This window comes from Siniperca chuatsi, linkage group LG5 (assembly GCF_020085105.1).
Source record: "Siniperca chuatsi isolate FFG_IHB_CAS linkage group LG5, ASM2008510v1, whole genome shotgun sequence".
Classification (NCBI taxonomy): domain Eukaryota; kingdom Metazoa; phylum Chordata; class Actinopteri; order Centrarchiformes; family Sinipercidae; genus Siniperca; species Siniperca chuatsi.
In genome coordinates, this window is record NC_058046.1 from 22,887,503 (window position 1) to 22,906,686 (window position 19,184).

Sequence of the window (19,184 nt, forward strand, 5' to 3'; positions counted from 1 at the left end):
TCACTTATTAGGCATAGAAGCTTTATTTGATTGGCAGTTTTCCACTTAGAACAGAGTCAGTTTCATTTGAAGAAAAGTGTTTGAGTTTTACAACAGCAAAGGACTCTTTTCACACCAGAACATAAAGGCAATGACAACAGTTTGGACCAGGACAGACACAAATGTCCTTACAACACAATTTGCTAGCCTTTTAAAGTCTGCTTATTTGTGTGGGCTCATTCTTAATCTGTATGGAGTAGTAGCAATGCAACATTTAAAAAAAAAATTAATATGGAGATTTTTTTTAAAGGGTAAAAACATTTCCAGCTGAGATGCACTCATGCTATTAACAACAATATGCAGAATATAACCGAAGTTATGCACAAACCTAACAGACCTTGTTGGTGTACAACAAAAGGTATATATGTAGAACATTTTGGTTCATGCACAAAACTGAAAATATGAAAAACAAGAAGCAGTATGATAGCTCAGTTAAGGTATAAGTTAAGAAATTGTTATCAATGACTCTTTGCAATATTTAAATAATTTACAATTCATCGGCAGTATACTATTTGCAATAACAGTATGTACAAACTTTCCACAATATAAAACATTTTAACATGAAACCACACTGAAGTGAAAGAAGTACTGGTTAAACTCTAAAACTTGAACTCATTTCCACATTGAAGCATACGATACAAAAATGACTTTCTGGTTGATACTCAGTCACTCGATCACATGAGACTTTTAGAAATGGCACAGTTACTCACAAGACACATACATTCACAAATCCAAAGAGTTGAATTTCCTGTTTTGGTTTTACATTACCAAACTAGACAACAATGTCCTTACAGAATACATTCTCTGCAGAAAATGCCACACTGATCACAAGGTGTGTGGATGTTGTAGTATGCGATTTTTTTTTTTCATGCATAATGCGTACAACCTTGCAATAAAAATAATTCCATTATCTTTCTGGTTGCCATTTTAAATTACTTTTCCACACTAAATCAAACATTGCAGGGTATAGAAAGAAATGTGTTAAACGTAAATGAAAATTGAAAGTATCTAAATGTATTGCACCAGTATTCGTATAGCAGAAATCCAGGGATTCAGAAACATGAAACACCTAATAAAGTAGACACCAAAGAGCTACAGCTAGATCTTAACTAAACATTTATTGTATTATTTTCCAAGTGTCAAAGCACTGCTGTCACATCAAGACCTCCATACTCCAAATTAGGATGATCACCCTTTTCTGACTTGAAATAAAATGGGTCTCTGAGAGAGTGTTAAGCAACTTTATCACTTGTTATTATGAAAGACACAACACCATGATACATGTCATGATGACTCATGTATACTGCACTACAGCAGCAAGTATAGACGCGCACACAAGGTGCATTCAGCAGAGGAAACACAGACGTGGATACACTCTTGTACCCAGATGTAGTGTATTTTTATACTTGGCTATCACGACTCTGCACCCACCACAAAAGCTAATAAATTTGTCACGTTGGATTCCCAACCATTAGAAATAACTATTATCATTGATTGCATTTCTAGCGGTCCTAAACAAATAATTTTTGTAAGATACCTTACAGAAACAGCTGATGCTTGTCTGGGAATTGAAACACACTGACAACGTGAATATGATTGTTTCGTTTAGATGCACCAAAGATAAAGTACACATGGCATTGGTACAACACTTTTCTTGGCTAGCCAAGCTGCACTCTTGCTCTCTATTTCTCTGTGGTTTTGAATGAGTGAATCTATAGTTTACCAATGCATAAAGGTGTTTGATGAATGTCTAGACTGCTAGCTGACTTCAGTGGAGACTATTAGTGGGAGAAAGCCCCTTGAGAGATTACTGCTGAAGAAACAAATGGTTAAATTATTGTCTATGTGTTGAGTAAACACATTGTAATAACACTTTTTAAACACAATCTGCGTTCAAGCTGCTCGAGGTGGTTTTTCAGAAACACCCGCAGAGATCTGACCAGGGGTGCATATTGTTAGACAAGATTGGACAGATTTTCCAAACAAAACAAACAACTGATAGCTACGTACACCAGCCTACAATTTGAGTGGTTTAATTTACACAGACTTATTTTAAAACACCCTCTGAAAAAACTGTCACTGTCACTAGAATATCAAGAATGATGATACATTTAGCCGAAAGTTGATGTGTTCTGAGGAATCTACCCTTGGCGAAGTGGTAAGCCGGAAAATGGTGCATCTGATCAGTGAAAAAAGCAATTCTTTTTACAGCACAGGAAGTAAAGAAAATTAACATCTCACTTGAAAAATCTATTTTGATTCCCCAAATGGGAAACAAACAAAACCTCATTCTCTTCATGCTCTAAACAAACACCAGGGTTGTTTCTCCCAATCAAAACTTCTCTTCCTTCAACCCCCTTTTTGCCATTTGATCTCTCAATTCACTATAGCCCTAAATAAAGTGAAAGGAGCAGTGCAGCCCCCCCCCTCCTGAAATAAATGCCAAAGAGAAAAGAGTGAGCACACAGACCAAACCACTAGTGGTGACTGTGCTCCCTGATGCCCCCTGCAGGCTCTCAGGTGGCATCATCTTCATCGTCATCCAGGTGATAGTTGAGGGTGATGACGGCGCTGATGAATTCTCCGAGCTCCACAAAGTCAGCTGTGATAATGTTGATGCCGCTCTCCCCGGGTCTCTGCGATCGGATCCACTGCATCATGCCTGGTAAGGCCCTGGGAGGATGCATGAAAACACACAAGCAGACACACGTTAGGGGAAAGAGCAGATGGGGGGGGGGATAAAGTCACAAACGATACAAAGGATAGAAAAAGGGATGATTCATAGTTGGCTGTTTTAACACAGAGAGGGGCATGCTGTGAAAAAAGATCTTTGTGACGCAGCATGAGATGTCTGCAAACCAGAGTATGACACTCTGAACATTTGCTGGACATGTTCATGTGAGCCGTGCACCAGGGGAGGGTGTCACTACTGCAGACGCCTCATCCAGCTTTCTGCATGGCAAAATTCTATGACTTGTCTCATCGTCACGCGTGCTTTCTTGTTCTGTTGAATCCTACACTGGCAGTCTGTGTGGCAAAACGAATGGATGGAATTTTGAAGGATGCCGACATCAAAGTAACCAAACGCCTGGTGAGAATGACTGATAGTGGAGTTATCAAATGAATAATTCATGCCAGGAAAATTGCCGTTTTTGCTGCTGAGGCTTTTAACAAACTGGTGACATTAAGAGGGAGTGAAATACACACAAAGCTGAGGGTAAATCAGAAAAAATATATATCTTCAACCAGAACTGAGAAGGGGAGATATAGAAAGAGGGAGGAGAAGGATGAGAAGTATCGCCTCGGGTTTGTGGCAGCTGTTCAAAAAAAAAAACTTGAATGAGGTCAGTGTCAAACGCCTGGGGATACCTGTGGAAACCAACATGCCTCTGGATTTAGTTATAAAATGCCACGATGACTCATATATGACTGTTTATGTGTGTGTGTGTACGTGTACACATGCCCATGAATTTTTGTTGTGAGTTGTTATGGTTAAATCATGTCATTGCTGGTGCCTGAGGTTGCTATAATTTTGTCCCACAGTGCCTGTGTATATGTTGAATAATACTATGTGCCACCAATGGTGCTAACTGTGCATCATATCCAGTCATAAGTGTTATACTGAACATGACACAAAAACACACCTTTCTGTGATTGTCTCTCTCAGTCCGCTGGCCACGCCCTTCATCACAGTGCTGGCCTTAGGTGTCAGAACCACCTGGGAGACAAAGAAGGTCCCCTTCCTCCTGCAGGGAGACACATAAATGTAGTTTATTGGAGAATGCATAGGGGCACTTTGACTACAGTTGTCCTCTCTAGTTTACTCATTGATTTGATTAATTTAATAGAAATTGCAATTGTATGCAAACAAAGAAATCATCAAGTTTAAATAAACAATGAGTAGTTATTATTAAAGATGGCTCTGACTTAGTCATTGAATCAATTTCTGTAGACTACTTTTAGCTATTTGATATCTTTTTGATATCTAATTTTCTCATGCTATTAAAGCCAGATAAAAGTATCAAACCACCTGTTAAAAAGCACCAGAATACAGGAAATGACATCTACTCTGTTAAAAATTTCTGGGGGAGGACCTACTGACCCCTGTTAGATATTGTCCCATCCACATTTTCAATGCTTCCTACACCCACGGATCATTATGGCCATACATAAAAATCATGCTCAAATGACCCATCATGGTTGGAATTTTGGACATGTTTTATGCTATAAAACATAAAACATTGACAATTAACTGAGGCAATAAAAACATCACTCGCAGATGACATGTACAGAGATTTAGTCCTCATGCATTAAGGACATAGTGTGCCCACAGTGGAGTAAATGTGGAGGCTGACCTGCGGTCAGTGACAGACGCCTGGAGAAACTGAACCAGCTTCTCTGGGTCTGTGGTGTTGGCCCAGGGAGAGGGCATCATCTGGCCTGGCCACAGGAAGGGCACCTCCAGGGCCATGGGGTGGTGGTAGAAGACAAGCACCTGGTATTCCTTCTCCCACAGATACTGCAGAGTCACCTGGGGATGGAGGGAGGCATGTGTTCAGGGTAGCAGGAGGTTATAAGGGGAGAAATGGTTGGAGGTGACAAAAGAAAAAAAAAGGTATTAAAAAGCCCCTTCTGTGCTGACTGACAGAAAACATTTTAAACAGACAGCTGAGGCACACCTGGCAGCTTACATAGTAAGCTTTATGTTTATTTGAATGGAGGCAAACAGAAATAAGTGGATATAATTGCCTGATGTAATGCATCACTCTGATTATTAAGCAGATTGATTATTATTTCTGAAGACAGACAGCTTTGTCACATAAACAACCACTGTTTTATGTCTAATCATAGTGTATTGCTTGTCAAGAAAAGAACATTAGAGAAGTGGAAGAGTACGAAACATAATTTAAACACACATTATATGAAAACATTTCACAGAATTACAAAGACTACCTGCCAGAAATTACATTCCTAGTAAATAATAGATAACACTTTTGTGCAATTCTATATGTAGTTTCTGTTTTTATTTATTCAAAAAGCTAAAACACCTTTTCTGCTAAAGGACTGCAATATTTTTACACTGCTATGGCTGCAGTTCTGTTACAGTGTACAGTATGGACAAGAGCAACATATGTTTCTATGGATACATCTTTGCTGAAATATTTTTGGTGGAAGATTGTAGCTAAATTCATTTAGCTAGCAACAACAACAAAATTCAATATTCCTTGTCAGTTGATTAAAGTAAGTTGCCAGGTACGCTAGATGGTCTACAGGGAGGTGGTGGTTATAGATAAAAAACTGACCTTCGAGCTGTACATTATCCCTTAAAATAAGCCAAACAACTGCTGTAGAAGAGTGGTGCAGTGTATTAAGTTTGATTAGGAGAACTGTGAGGTAAAAGGGTGACAAGGGAATAGTACTGTAGATGTACTCATAGACAAAGGAATGGAGGAAAAGTGGCGAGAGGAGTGAATATAAGACATTTGGAGGAAAGAGCACCAGTCATTTGTCTACTCTAAATTTAAACACCACCCTAGATGCCCCTACAGCACTGAGAGAAGTTAATTGTTTTCCCAGAGCATCAGGAAGCGAAACCCAGCAGCACCTGACAGGAAACTATCAGATCTTAGACTAGTGACACTGGCGTGGGAGTTGGCGAAAGGTTGATGAATTTTAAGACTGATTGGTATTCCTTCTTTATGGTTTTTCACATACACCCTTACCTTAGGGTGATGGGAGGGACCAAGTAGTGGAAAGTGAAACAAAAAAACGGACAGAGAAAGGCAGCAGAGAGACAAAACTGAGCATGTGAGTACTTTTCTACTTGACTACTATGCAAAAAGGCATGCTGAGTGAAAAATCACAAGTGATCAAAACACAGAAATCGCTGTTGTGCAGGGCTGAGAAAATAATTACATAATAATAATTATTAAAATTCTTTTGAACACACACAAACAAAATGTGTTCCTGAGACATGTCCTTTCTCAATCAAGAGTTGTTAAGGTGATAGAAGCATCTGAAATAAATGTTTGAGGCCAATTTCTAGGTCAGTCAATTGCTTTTAATCCTACTTCATGTTAAGTGTATTCAGTAGGTGATTTGTTAATTTTTAACAGGGGTGACGGACCCGGTTTGTTTCGTTCACCAGACAAAAAGTTGCAATTACAAATCCGTCTGCTACTTCAGCAACACAGACAGCGCCATTTCTCAATACACAGCACAGTTAGTCTACTGATATTTCAGAGCCACGGTCAGGGCCATAGATTCTAACTTGCACAAACCTCATTCAGATAAAGGATCAAGTCAGGCAGACTAGACTAACATATTCAACTAAATAACCCCTCTGCCCCTGCACTCTCTCTGCTACTAGGGAATGGAGAGGGGGGATGGCAGGTTAACAAGGGGGATGCATTTTGGTCATTTTGCTAACAAGGGGTTGGCATCCCCCTCAAATCGCCTACTGAGTGTATATGAAGTCGACAGTACCTCTTGAGCGAAGACGACTGGACAGAGTTTCTCTCCAAACACCTCTTTTAACATGGCCACCAGTTTTTCATGGTGCAGGTTCTGCACGCCGTAGAAGTGGTTGAAGTCCAGGAACACGACCTCTCTGGCATGAGCTGACAGGAAACTGCTGATCTGCTCTAGACCTTCTCTCACCTAAAAAACACAAATATGAACAATACACGTATTAATGACGTCTTTAATGACATAATGGTATGAAATATAGGCAAACAGCTCTGATGCACATCTCCGAAGGACCTTGTATGATTAAGCTCTCAGTCTGCTCTTACACATAAATATGCTGCCACATACACAGAAATGCACTAACATCACTTAGCAACCACAAGCATTGCAAAATATTCATCACATCAAAAACCACCAAAACTCTATGCCCTATGCTGACCGTGGCACTGAAGAGCCCATGGGCGAAGAACAGCTCGTTGTCGGGGTCACGGGGCTTGGTGGAGATGCGCAGGTCAAAGAAGCGAATCCCAGCCTCCAGTTGACTGATGAAGTTCATAGTCTGTGTTGCTAACCACTTCCTCATTAGCTTCTTGGCAACCGTGCCAAAAACAGAAACAAAGTTCTGCACCGTCTCTGGCTGCTCGGGGCCCACTGGAGATGCCTCATCGATGTAGAAACTGAAGGAATCATGAGAACCTGGAGAAGACACATAGACATAAGACATACGTCTGCATGCAGGTATTGACCGGTTTTATTTCTGTGGTGGGACACAGCTGTAAGGTCAGTGCTGGAAAACGGCCCGCTGCCATGGCAACAACACAGACTATGTGAATAACAGCATCCGTGGTCGTAAGTTATGAACTCTGACAACTTGAAAAGAGTGTGTGCTCACATACACTGAAGTTTTTCATCCATCACATTTCTCAGGCAGAACAGAGCTTCTAGAGAACAACAATGCTCAGCTTATTATTTTATATTTTTCTTATATAGCTTTTGTTTTATATGTTTTATAGCGAATCCTCAGATGCAATCGTCGGTTGGGGTTTTCTACCTATTTTGTACACCTCCAGTTACTGTTTGCCTGGGCTGTTTGTTACATACCCTACAGTATGTTAGCTCAATAGGCTTAAGTAGATATCTCAATTTGAGTTTGAAAGTTCCGAGCCGAAACGTCTTGATTCTGAAAACAGTGTCCAGATGACTACGACTGAAACCTTTTCTACGATAGAACACTCCTGGACGAATGAGGGACTACACCGTCTTGTGTTGAGAATATTTTTTCAAGATTGTCTCAAGTTTCTCCTTTCACACTGCATGAGTAATAACCAAGTCAAATGTGCCAAAATACTTCTTCATCTGCAATATTTGGGAGCTCACGTCATCTATCTTTAAGAAACATATCTGGTTTCTCTGCAGTTTCTTTTGAAGAATAAATAGATATGACAGGAATAAGTCTTAGGGTGTGGCTATTTTCTTTCACAAATCACTTCCCTCTATTTGTTCCAGTGTTTCCTAGTTGCAGGTACTAATTGTAAGTAGCAGATTACTCAGTCAACAAACAGTGTATGCTCCTGAATGAGACGATGTCAATTTCATTAGATTTCTTTATTCATACTCCATGATACTGTATATCCTTGGTTTTAAGTGGAGACTTTAATTTTTGGTCAAACCTGATACTGGCCTGATCCTGCGCTTCATGACTTCAATATCTGCTAAATTAGTCTAGTCAGCAAGTACTCAGTTTGCAATTTCAGTCCACTGGAGATTTTCTACACCCCTCAGAGAGTCTCATTTCTATTTTTCACAGTTCCTTCACACTGTATAGTGTATTTTCTTATAGATAATAGGATCCTTCATTCTGTTTCATCTTATTCATATAACACAATTGTTATATTCGACCATAGTCCTGTTTCATGGATTTTAACAAAACCATGACCACCTTGGTCATTTTATTTCATACCAACTTTTTCCCAAGCTGAAATAAGATCCTAGACATCTTATCATCAAGTTATTCAGAAAAGTTTTTAAGGCATTTTCAATAGGTCAGATAATATCTTGCAGAGCTTTTGACAGAAAATTTAAGACAAAGAAAGAAAAAGAAAAAACTACTGTCTCTGACTCAACATATTTCTTAGTCAGATGACAGCTATTTCACCCTCTACTGAATACATAAAGGACACATAGCTTCACAAGCTGAATTGGATAGACCTCTAACAGACAGGGTTGCTGAACTACTGCTTACATTGAGATGTACGAGCTGTGAACAAGTTGACCTACCATCAAATTTCTAGCAAGCCAACTGTAGAGCTAATTGTCATCTCACTAAAATATCAAAATATCACAAATCTATTTCTTCTGTAGAAAGTGGTCCTGTGTAACTGGAACTGTTTCTGGAAATATATATGCCGTTAGATTTTTCAAATGTCATTTTTCGGTGCCTTGAGCATCACAAACACATTTCCAATCACCGCCATTGTTTTGGAGTGGCAGCAGAAATGTCAGAGATAAGATATCTCAAAACCTCAGCAGATAAAACAGAAACTATCTGAAAGGATTAAAATCACTATTTGTGAGAAAATGATATGTTTCATTATCATTCGGTTGAACTAGCCCTTTAAGCAAAAGGTCATTCTATTTTTATTATGTTACTAATTTAACTGTTATTCTGTACAGAAGTAAATGTTCTACAATCCCATTAGTGGCAGTAAAAATAACATTGGACCAATTGTGAAAGTCTGTCAATATATTGATGTGTTCCTAGGTGACACTTCCTAGGTGGCATTTCCTTGAAACCGAGCCATGGTGAATTCTGTTAGTTAGGCCTGAAGGTCGTGTGTCCTTCCATGCCTGTTTGAGAGTGATAAACGAGTAAATGTGTGTGTATGCACGTAATGCAAATTAGGCAGACAGTAATTCTGCTATCCTCCTCTCATCACTGCAATCAAGTTCTCATCCTTTTTTTGTCTCTTCATCACATTCCCTCATGCAAATAAACATACACCCTCCCCTCCTCTACCAATGCACACACACATACAGGCAGACAGAGCCTGAATTGACCTTCAGCTATACTCCAGTGCCAGGTCTTCACAGTCGGCACCAGAGAATGACTATAAACAGGGAAGACAGCTGAATCCTGGGGCAGGGCAGCAAGCAGCATCACTACAGGCTGAACCATACCAGCAGGGTCTCAGCGTAACAGAGTATGACCTTAACCAGTAGCAACAGCTGCACAATTCATTAGTTCGTTCCTGTGATACAGACAGATACAGACAGATCCTAACCAAGTACAGGCTCAGTGACCACAAACTGGCAATTGAAAAAGAAAGACACAAAATATCATGGCAACCAAAAGAAAACAGAATATGTGGTCACTGTTCGACAGGTGAGGTTGAGGCAGAGATGCACTTCCTCTTACAATGTACAATGTTCAATGAAATAAGTTACGTTTACTTTCAACTTAAATTCAGCTCTGTAATCTCAGATTTCAAACAGCTAAATTACCTCTCAAAATTAAAAATACTAATAGGAGAAGGAGGCAGGGCATCTTGCTGCCCAATATATATCAACATGCCACAACATGATGGACAGTGAATGACGTACACACACACATGCGCGCGCTAATTTTTTTTTTATTATTACCCTAGAAAAGACTACTTATCTGTATTTATTGTAATATCACAATTCTTCTGTTTATTTATGTTTATTTTACACATGCTTTGGCAATGTTACCATCTGTTTCCCATGCCAATAAAGCCCAATTGAATTGAATTTATATTTATTGTGATATGTTAGGGAAAGAAGTGCAGCTCATATATATTAAACTCAACAGTCTGCTATAGGATCATGCAACCGACTATATCTTAACAGGTTTTAATGAAAGCTGAACACCAACTACTAAACTAATAAAGCTTGTTTGTGCATTACTAACTAGCACTGCCTTGAAAATGTCATGACAAAAAGCCTGTGCATTGTGCTGTACTGCAGAGAGAAACAATCTCACAGGAAAAAACAGACACTGAAGGACCAAACATTTCGCCAAATGTGCAGAACATCTCTAAGAATCTGTAGAGAAAGCTGTGTAGAGAGGTGGAAACTGCACTCCAGCACAATCAAGCTTCGCTACCTGAGCTCTGAACATGATTAATTATTGTTTATGTTGTGAAATAATTTGCTCCACCTTAATGCTGTGCCATGTCTCAAGGGCAACACATTCATTCATTTGGAAAGGTGAAGAAACATCTGAATTTCTGAAATGAACAGACAACGAACTTTCATGCTCATATACATTTTTACAAATAATCTTAACATTGTGCCTCAGAATTGAGCTATTTCCCTTTCATTCTTGTCTACAGGAACTAAATCTATAGTATAGCAGTATATGATGTTTACTAGGTTTTTGTCCTCTCTTTGCTATGTTTAACTGCCAGACAAAAATGTGGTATTTAAATAATGACTATCGCTATGGTCTGTGTGTGTATAATTGTGACTTAATTTGCTGGTACAAACCTGAATGGTGATTATGTTTTGGTTCTATCTAATCACATCGATTGAAAGGGCCATAGTCCATCATCTACTGTAAACAATATCCAAACTGTCTACTCTCCTGCTGTTTGATGGCTTTAGCTTTAATAGATAGTCGAAGAGATTGTCACAGCGGCTGAACAGAACAGCACTTTCTTAAGTGCACGATTTGAACTTTGGGAACTCTTCTTCACTCCCATCGGCAACATAATCACATGTCAGATACGGACACGAAGAAGCTGGTGTTCTACTGGGGCATGTGGAAAGAGAGAGAATGAGCAAGAGCAGAAAAAGAGAGACATATAAAGGCTGAAACAAGCTGGCACAATGATAACACAGCAATTCACTTGATGATGATGATGACGACGACGACGACGATGATTAGGATGACGGTGATGGTGGGTGATGACTGCTACCTTAGAGAATTGACCTGTGTTAACTGAGTCATTCTGACTGAATGAGAGCAGACCATTCAGAGAGGACCACTGCTGGTTTATGCCCTTTTTCATGACAAATCATTACTGCTCAACATGGAGTCTTTCAACATCTATTTTAGGATGCTGAGGAGAGGAGAGAAGAGGATAAAATGAGAAGGAAATGGAACATAACAGGGTGGAGATGAGATAAATAATACTAAAAGATAGATGTGAGCTCCAGACTCAGCCTCTAGATTTTCCCTGCATGGTTCTTTCCATATGATTTTATAGTAATACTTAAATTGTTGCTCTTTCCATCTACTTTATGCGGCCCTCTATTCTTCAAACTCCTGTTCAGTTCTCTCCAATCTCGTATTGTCTCTTACCTTGCTACTCTTTTCAATCATGTTCGAGTAGCAGTGCACACAATGCACATACATTTCCGAAGAGGCTGAATTATTTGACTTTTAGAATCAAGATAAATGTCCTCCTGCTGGAAACTCAATTAACTGCCTGTGGTGAGGCAGAAGCAGCCTGTGGAGAATCCATATCTAATAATTTCTGCCTGTTTCCAAGATATTTTGACAAAAGATTTACTAGCATTCTTTGTAAAAACATTCTTGAAAAAGAATCTCTACACTTTGCTGTCAGTTTTAAAATCCACATAACAGTAAAAGTAAATTGGTATCTGAGCAATTTTAAAGTCATTGTCTAAAGTCATGAGTTGCAAATAGGCAGAATGTGCAGCGGGTCAAACACAATGACTTTGGTCAAACTAAAGTTGAGCTAAACGGAGATTTAGGCTGTGACTCATGGGGGCATATCCATTACAGAAAATAGCTGTACCATTCCCACCTCTTTCCACCCATTTGCTTCCTTCTCTAGGAGGAATATTCTCTCTCTCTCTCTCTCTCTCTCTCTCTCTCTCTCTCTCTCTCTCTCTCTCTCTACCAAACTATTCTCTCCTCCTTTGTTTGTTTTGAATTTCACATCCTGTTTTTTAATGGCTTTTAGCTGGCATATTTGCTGCCCTTTAAACATCTTGCTGCAATACCAGTGTTTATCCTGGCATCTGATACTATTCGTCCTCCTTGTTTAGGGGCTTAAGTGGCAGCAGAATGATCTAGTCAAGGGACTGATGGACAGATTTACAGCTGAAAGTCCTGGGCCGGCCTTTTCCTCTACCCCAAGGGAGCCGGCAAGACTGAAGATGCCTCTTCTACAATGGATTTATTTTTTTTTGCCTGTGGGGCCATCTTAACTTAATATAATTGCCTTCACCCTTTCCCCCTGGCCTAATTCATGCTATTCATTTCTTACTTCTGGTAAAGCCTTAAGCTGTTACAATCAGCCATTGGAAAGGTTGGCTCCCTTGAGCCCTCTCATGCAAATCTGACACTTGTTCTATGTGGGCATTGTAGTATCTCTGAGGTAAAGTCACTTATCCCAGCCAGTAGTTTGCCAGCCTTGAATGAAGTCAAACAAAATTAAATTTTCCCTGATAGCAAATGAATCAATTTTAGCTAGATACAACCGACTGAATTACGTGCTATATTTTTTCTGATACTGTATTGAAAGAAGTTTGTAAAAATGTTGGTAACTAGAAATGGGCTGATGTGGCCAAATCATTGCAATAATATTATCATGACAATTTTTCAATATAATTCAAAATTAAAATAAGCCAGCATCAACCTAAAAATCTAATTTGTCCCTTTCTCAAACTTGTTTTATAACCAACCGAATGTAAAAATGAGCTAGACCATTTCAAAAACTATTGTTAAAACTGCATTGATCAATACTGTTACATTAACATTGAAAAAATCACTATGTGTGATGTGAAAGGGGTAAACATAAACATAAATAATACATTTATAAGGGAAATAATATGTCAGGGCTGTATGTTTGTCAGCCTGTTTTGGAGTTCTTCTGTCCCACAGTGGCCAAAAATCGATCAATGCAGCTTTAAAAAGCCAGAAAGACAAGATTTGGATTATTCGATAACCTGTACGACTTATTCAGAGAGTAAATGTAAATATGTTGGCCTGTTTTTATTACCAGAGCATAGTTAATTGATATAAATGACATAGAACTTTAGACATCTAAATTTACATTTAGTTATTGTGCACACCTGTAGGACACAGAAACATGCTCATACTAGTCAGCACATACTCCAAATCCTACGTCTACACCCATACCAAAAATACTGAAAATCCAATTTAAGACTATGGTACTGACAGCCATTCCCTTCCCTCCAGTAAAGCTTGTTTCATGGTGACAGAAGCAAAGAGAAACAGATTCAGTATCTCTGGCAGCATACCTTTGCTGACCACCTCAGTCAGACGAACATGCAGCCAGGCAGTCTGCAGCATTCACCTAGCAGATCTAACAATAGCCACAGAAAAACAGCTCACCATGTCCCCCACTGATCATCTTGGGGAAAGGAAAATTGTAACTACTCCCTCCCTCTTCTCCTCCTTCTCCCCCTTTAATGACCTCCATCTTTAATCTGCTACCACTCCCTCACCCTTTCCCCAATTAGAGTAGAACTGGCGCAGGTCATGATAAATGGCTATATCTGACTTGTAGACTTGATAGGTCGGCACAGTGTGAGGCCAAAGTGGCATTTGGGGCCAACACAGAGAGCTGAGTCATGTCTGAGCAACCGTGTTCTTATCTCACGAATAAGGGGGTTCTGACCAGCAGACGACCAGCAGGATTTATGCTCATGAAAATATGTATTATTTTTATATAATAACTGATTCAGCCACAATGTGCTTGGCTGCTGTGCTGTGTCATGAGTAACAGCATAATATCGTAGAAAAGGTTTCAGTCGTAGTTATCTGGACACTGTTTTCAGAATCAAGACGTTTCAGCTCCCATCCGGAAGTCATTCTCAATTGAAAATTCTCTTTTTACTGCGCCAACTTCTTCTCCTTTTTCTGGACAAATTTCAATCAGGCTTCACAACAGCACCGAGTTAGCTCACCCTAGGGTGACAAATTATTTATTGGTGTCTCTGGACTCTGAAATCATGCAATTTTAATACTGTGGGACCTCTCCGCTACTTTGAAAAAAATCAATCAATTTTTTCTCTTGGATTGTCTCAACCATGTTGTTGGCATTCAGGATAAAGCTTTGCAGTGGTTTGCCTCTTACCTACAAGATTGATCATTTAAGGATATGATTGATAACTTTTTGTTTTCCTCTGCACCTATCTCTCTGTGGTGTACCACAAGGTTCCATTCTAGAGCCCATTTTATTCTCATGACATCTGCTTCCAGTGGGATCTGTTTTTAGAAATTGTAAGATTTCTTACCCTGGTTACATGGAGAATATGCAGCTGTACATCTCCTTGAAACCTGCTGATGTTTTAAAACTCCACTTCATTGTCTGAAGGATTTCAAATATTAAAGGGCTAAAAACTTTCTTTTAAGAGCAAAAGTCCTCAACACCAACTGTGTCCTCAGTGGTAGGTTTTTCCACAGAAGAAATTAAAACAGCTTCTCTCATTTAGGGACCGAGAGACATGCTTTTATCTCTTTGCCTATTGATTACTGTAACTCTTTGTCTGTGGGAGTCAGTCAGTCGGCCTTGTCTCGCCTGCAGCTTGTGCAATATGCAACAGCAAGGTTCCTTAAGATAAGAAATCAGCCCTCCTCCTGTACTGGCTTCCCTTCACTGGCTTCCAATTAAATAAAGAATTGATTATTTTATTTGTTTTTAAAGCACTGCATGAATAAGCACCAGTGTATATATCCCCTTCCAGACCCCTTAGATCTTTTGACCAATATTGCTAATTAATTTTAAAACTTCCAGTAAAAATCAATGGGTGATTGAGCATTTTCCATTGTTGACTTGAACTATCAAGTCTTTTGTGCTCATGCTTTTGAGTGCAAATATATCTGTTCACTACACTTTCTGGTATTTTTTACATGTATTTATATATTTCTATTTTAATTGTCTAAATTTTTAACTTCTCTGTAAAGCACTTTGGTCAGCACTTTTTTTTGTCTGGTCTGTACATAAAATTTCATCACTTGACTTAATATTCAATTACAGGCCCGGCAATGGAAACTGATTTTTAATGTCTGCCTGTAGATAAAGTTACCAGCATGTTACATACATACTGTTTGGAGGTAGGTACCTTTGCTCAGATTAGCTGGCACTTCACCATTACTGCCACCACCTCAGTCCACTTGACGGACTGAGGCAATGTCCTTCGGTCTATTAACCCCTATACCTTTGTGAGTGAAAATTAATTAAAAGTTTTAATTGCCTACCTGAATTACACTAACAATAAAACTAACAAAGAAACTAAATTATCTGACTAGCCATTTAATCATCCTGGCCAAGGCAGTTTATGGCAGAAGTGATCATCCATGATCAGCATACACAGCATGTATACTGTGGCTTTTAAACTGTTTGCACATAGAGATTGTCCAGTTAGATCAAAATCAAAAGGTAACAACAACAGCACATATGGTAAGTAGATACTATCTGTTGTACAGCAGCTGTTGTATCTGTCAAACACCTATGCTACCTTGAGAATCTATAATGTGTTACGTATAGCCATATACAGTATTTACCTATCCTACACAAATCATTTGGCTGCATTAGCTCATATACCAATTACTTGGAACGTGACAAATAGATGCCATTAAAACATCGTAAAAATCAGATACTAATTAAGTCTTCTCTGTCACCACGAAATCTTAAAATAAATTGATTGCCAATCATACAGAAGATTATGTATTAGTACAGCTGTGCAATGCTGGCAACACAGACACAGTGGGGACTGTTTAGCTTTTTGGTAACAGCAGTGCACCATGCCATCACATCACCCCCACATGGTAGAGTACTCCAAATTGCCAAAACACTTTGGCCTGTATCAGCCGTCGGCTGGTGAACTGTCTTTTTTTTCCTGGAAAATAAATAGCACCACTGAATTACAGGCAACGGTGGGCGGATGCTTAGGGTTGTACAGCAGGAATGTAACATGAGGAATATAATATTCTTCCAACTAAGAGGAAGAGTGTAACTTGTGGAGGAAATAAAACAGTTGTCTCATTTGTTTCTCATCTGTCCCAGTTTTATTCCTGCTTGAATAAAGGCTTGTAATGCTGCGTTCTAAGATGAGACAAAAGGATGTGATATGAGACACACTTTTGAAAAAAAATCAGACATACACCCCAATAAGAACACGTGGTTGTTGCTAAATAAGCTCTCATTAAATCCTGTGGATTATGAAATTTATCTTGAAAACCCTTACGCCAAATATGTGCACACAAACACACGAAAGTGCAAAGAATCAGAGGATGTTTACAGAATCTGTATCCAAATGGAGGATAGACTGAGAGCAGTTGAGCTGCAGGCTGCATGGGGCCAATAAGAAGTAATAATACCTAATTAAATGGGACAGAGCATGTTCCCATGCTGGCTTGGCATGAATGAACTGTGGTGTAACACAGCACAGGTCATGTGATTCAGCAAAATTTCAAGCATGAGGTAGTACATGCCATGCTGTTTCTCTCTTTCTGTCGGCGTTTGAATAAAAATCGGATTAATTGCATGTGTCTTGGCATCCTTAAAAGCAGTGGTCAGTGCTGGTAATGTGCCACGCCTCACTGGACACTAAGCTCAAAGCCATCTGCTTCTGAAATGCCATCATTGCACATGCCAACCCTAAACACACCAGGTATGTGTAGTTCAACAGCAAGAGAGAGATGGATAGAGGGAGAGTGAGAATGAGATAGAGAAAGAAGGAAAAGGAGAGGGGGAGCACAAAGAATTAGAAATGCAAGAAAATGAATAATGAAAGCTCTTTGTGTGGAGGTGCGATAATCACTAGGCAGCAGATATGGAATTAACTGGCTGATAATAAGCCATTCCATCATTCAGATCAGTGGTTGGCTTTACAACCAGCATTTCCAATTTGAATGGAGCTTAAGGAGACCTGCACACTGATTGGCTAAAGGTCCAACATCCCATTTTTCTATGGGATGCGCTGCGATCATCTGAGTGTAGAGACTGAACACATCCCACTCCCTGTCGCTTCTCCTCTATGGCCACCACCCCAGTACAAACGCCAGAAGTCCTACACTAAACAGAGCAGCATGGTTCATCTGTCTATTCTGAATCTGCAGAGTGGCTCTGAGATTATTTTTTTTACCTCCTCAGGCATTCTCATCGTTTGGATTATTAGATGGAGAAGCCAAAAATCATCTGGGTATTATTTGAAACCTGCAGACAGCGGACCATAACAAGAGGAAGATGAACTGTTCACAATACATGGCACTTCTTACGCTGCGCAACAGGTCTTACCCTTTGTTCTAACGAGGTACAATGAAACTAAAGCCATATTTTGGTTGTAGGAGTTGCACCGGGTAGCCACAAAGTAAAACGTCAAACTTCCTTAGCAGTAAATATTTAGAATGTTAAAGCTCGTAGCCTATTTATTTATTTCTCATCTAGCTACATGCACTGCGCGCGGATAAAGAGAAATGGGCATGCTCCTCACCCGATTACACTGGGGTAACGTTAAGAAACACCTACCGGGAATAGCCAGGTTGGTGAGCGGAATAGTGTGCATACTCTGCGGTAAACTTGCCATCCAGTCTGCAAACCGCATGTCGCTTCTCCCGTGAGACGAAGCCATGCTGCCGCCGTGCACAACGCTCCGTTCTCCCGGACCGGTGCCTGCGCCAACGTGAAGTGCACTCTCTCGCTTTCTCTCCACACACACATACACACTCTCTCCCTGTCTCTCTCTCTCTCTCTCTCTCTCTCTCTCTCTCTCTCTCTCACACACACACACACCAGCGCGACCGAGAGCCAGTCCACCCCCCACCCCCCAGAGCAGTAGGCCTACACATCGGCGGGTAGCACAATTATGAAAATGCCTTTTGGTGGATGGACCGATCCCAATATGGCAGCATTCGGTGGTTAGCTTTGCAATAATTCGCAATAATAACACTGTAACAAGTACATGGTTCAGTTTTACAGTTACCTAATCTGAAAAAAACAATACCAGATATAGTCTCATTAATAATTCTGGCTTTCAGTATTTCTCAAAACGAGGCAATCCAAAAAAACAAACAAACATGATTCTTAGCATGGAGGTCAGTACAACCACCAGTGGCTGCATGCTAAATGTAATATTTTGGAACAATGTTAGATGGGACTATGTCAAATTATCAAGGTAATTTCATAGTTCTAAATTGTGCACTTCTTACTACAGGATAGAATATTTTGAGAATTATAAAACACTGGATAACGATTAAAAACCCTTCAAATATGATCATACTAGCCTGCATGTTAAGGAGCAATGGTAGTTTTAGCAAAATGCAGCTATCCTTAGAATGACAAAGATTTTGTTGTATTAGAGACGTGCATTATCTCATTGTGCATGGCTGAAAATAATGCTAGCTGTAAATACTGAGGTTAAAATCTAACTCCCAAATGACCTAGAAGCATGTCTGAGGTCATGCACTTAGATGACTGAGAGCCATATGGCAGTGATTTATTTCCACTGCAATTAATATGGAAATGACAATGACTAACTGACATCTTCACTGTAGCGATAATCAGCTGGCTGGTCACCTTAAAATGAGTCATTCAACAAACTAGGTATAAAGATGGAGAATGTACCAAAAACTGCATATTTATCAAGGTACGCATCACAATGTTTGGCTGAACATTACATAGACCTTTTTCTCCACTTCAAACCTGCGTCCAGTGTGT

General features: G+C 39.6%; 1 protein-coding gene across 1 annotated transcript; it reads right to left on the reverse strand.

The window, feature by feature from the left end:
* Window positions 1–18,234, reverse strand: plcxd3 (phosphatidylinositol-specific phospholipase C, X domain containing 3). The gene is made up of 6 exons (XM_044196100.1): window positions 17,997–18,234; window positions 6,947–7,203; window positions 6,526–6,699; window positions 4,395–4,570; window positions 3,684–3,785; window positions 1–2,712 (listed from the first exon to the last, which is right to left on the reverse strand). The coding sequence occupies exons 1-6, from the start codon at window positions 18,097–18,099 to the stop codon at window positions 2,556–2,558; spliced, it is 969 nt and encodes a 322-aa protein (XP_044052035.1). The 5' UTR covers window positions 18,100–18,234; the 3' UTR covers window positions 1–2,555.
* Between the last annotated feature and the right edge of the window lie 950 nt (window positions 18,235–19,184).

Excerpts from the sequence above, each read along its gene's own strand:
- plcxd3 (XM_044196100.1), bottom strand. The coding sequence starts at position 18,099 with ATGGCTTCGTCTCACGGGAGAAGCGACATGCGGTTTGCAGACTGGATG. Across the intron at positions 6,700-6,946 it reads ATGGGCTCTTCAGTGCCACG|GTGAGAGAAGGTCTAGAGCA; the intron begins GTCAGCATAGGG and ends TGTGTTTTTTAG. Across the intron at positions 4,571-6,525 it reads CAGTCGTCTTCGCTCAAGAG|GTGACTCTGCAGTATCTGTG; the intron begins GTACTGTCGACT and ends CTCCATCCCCAG.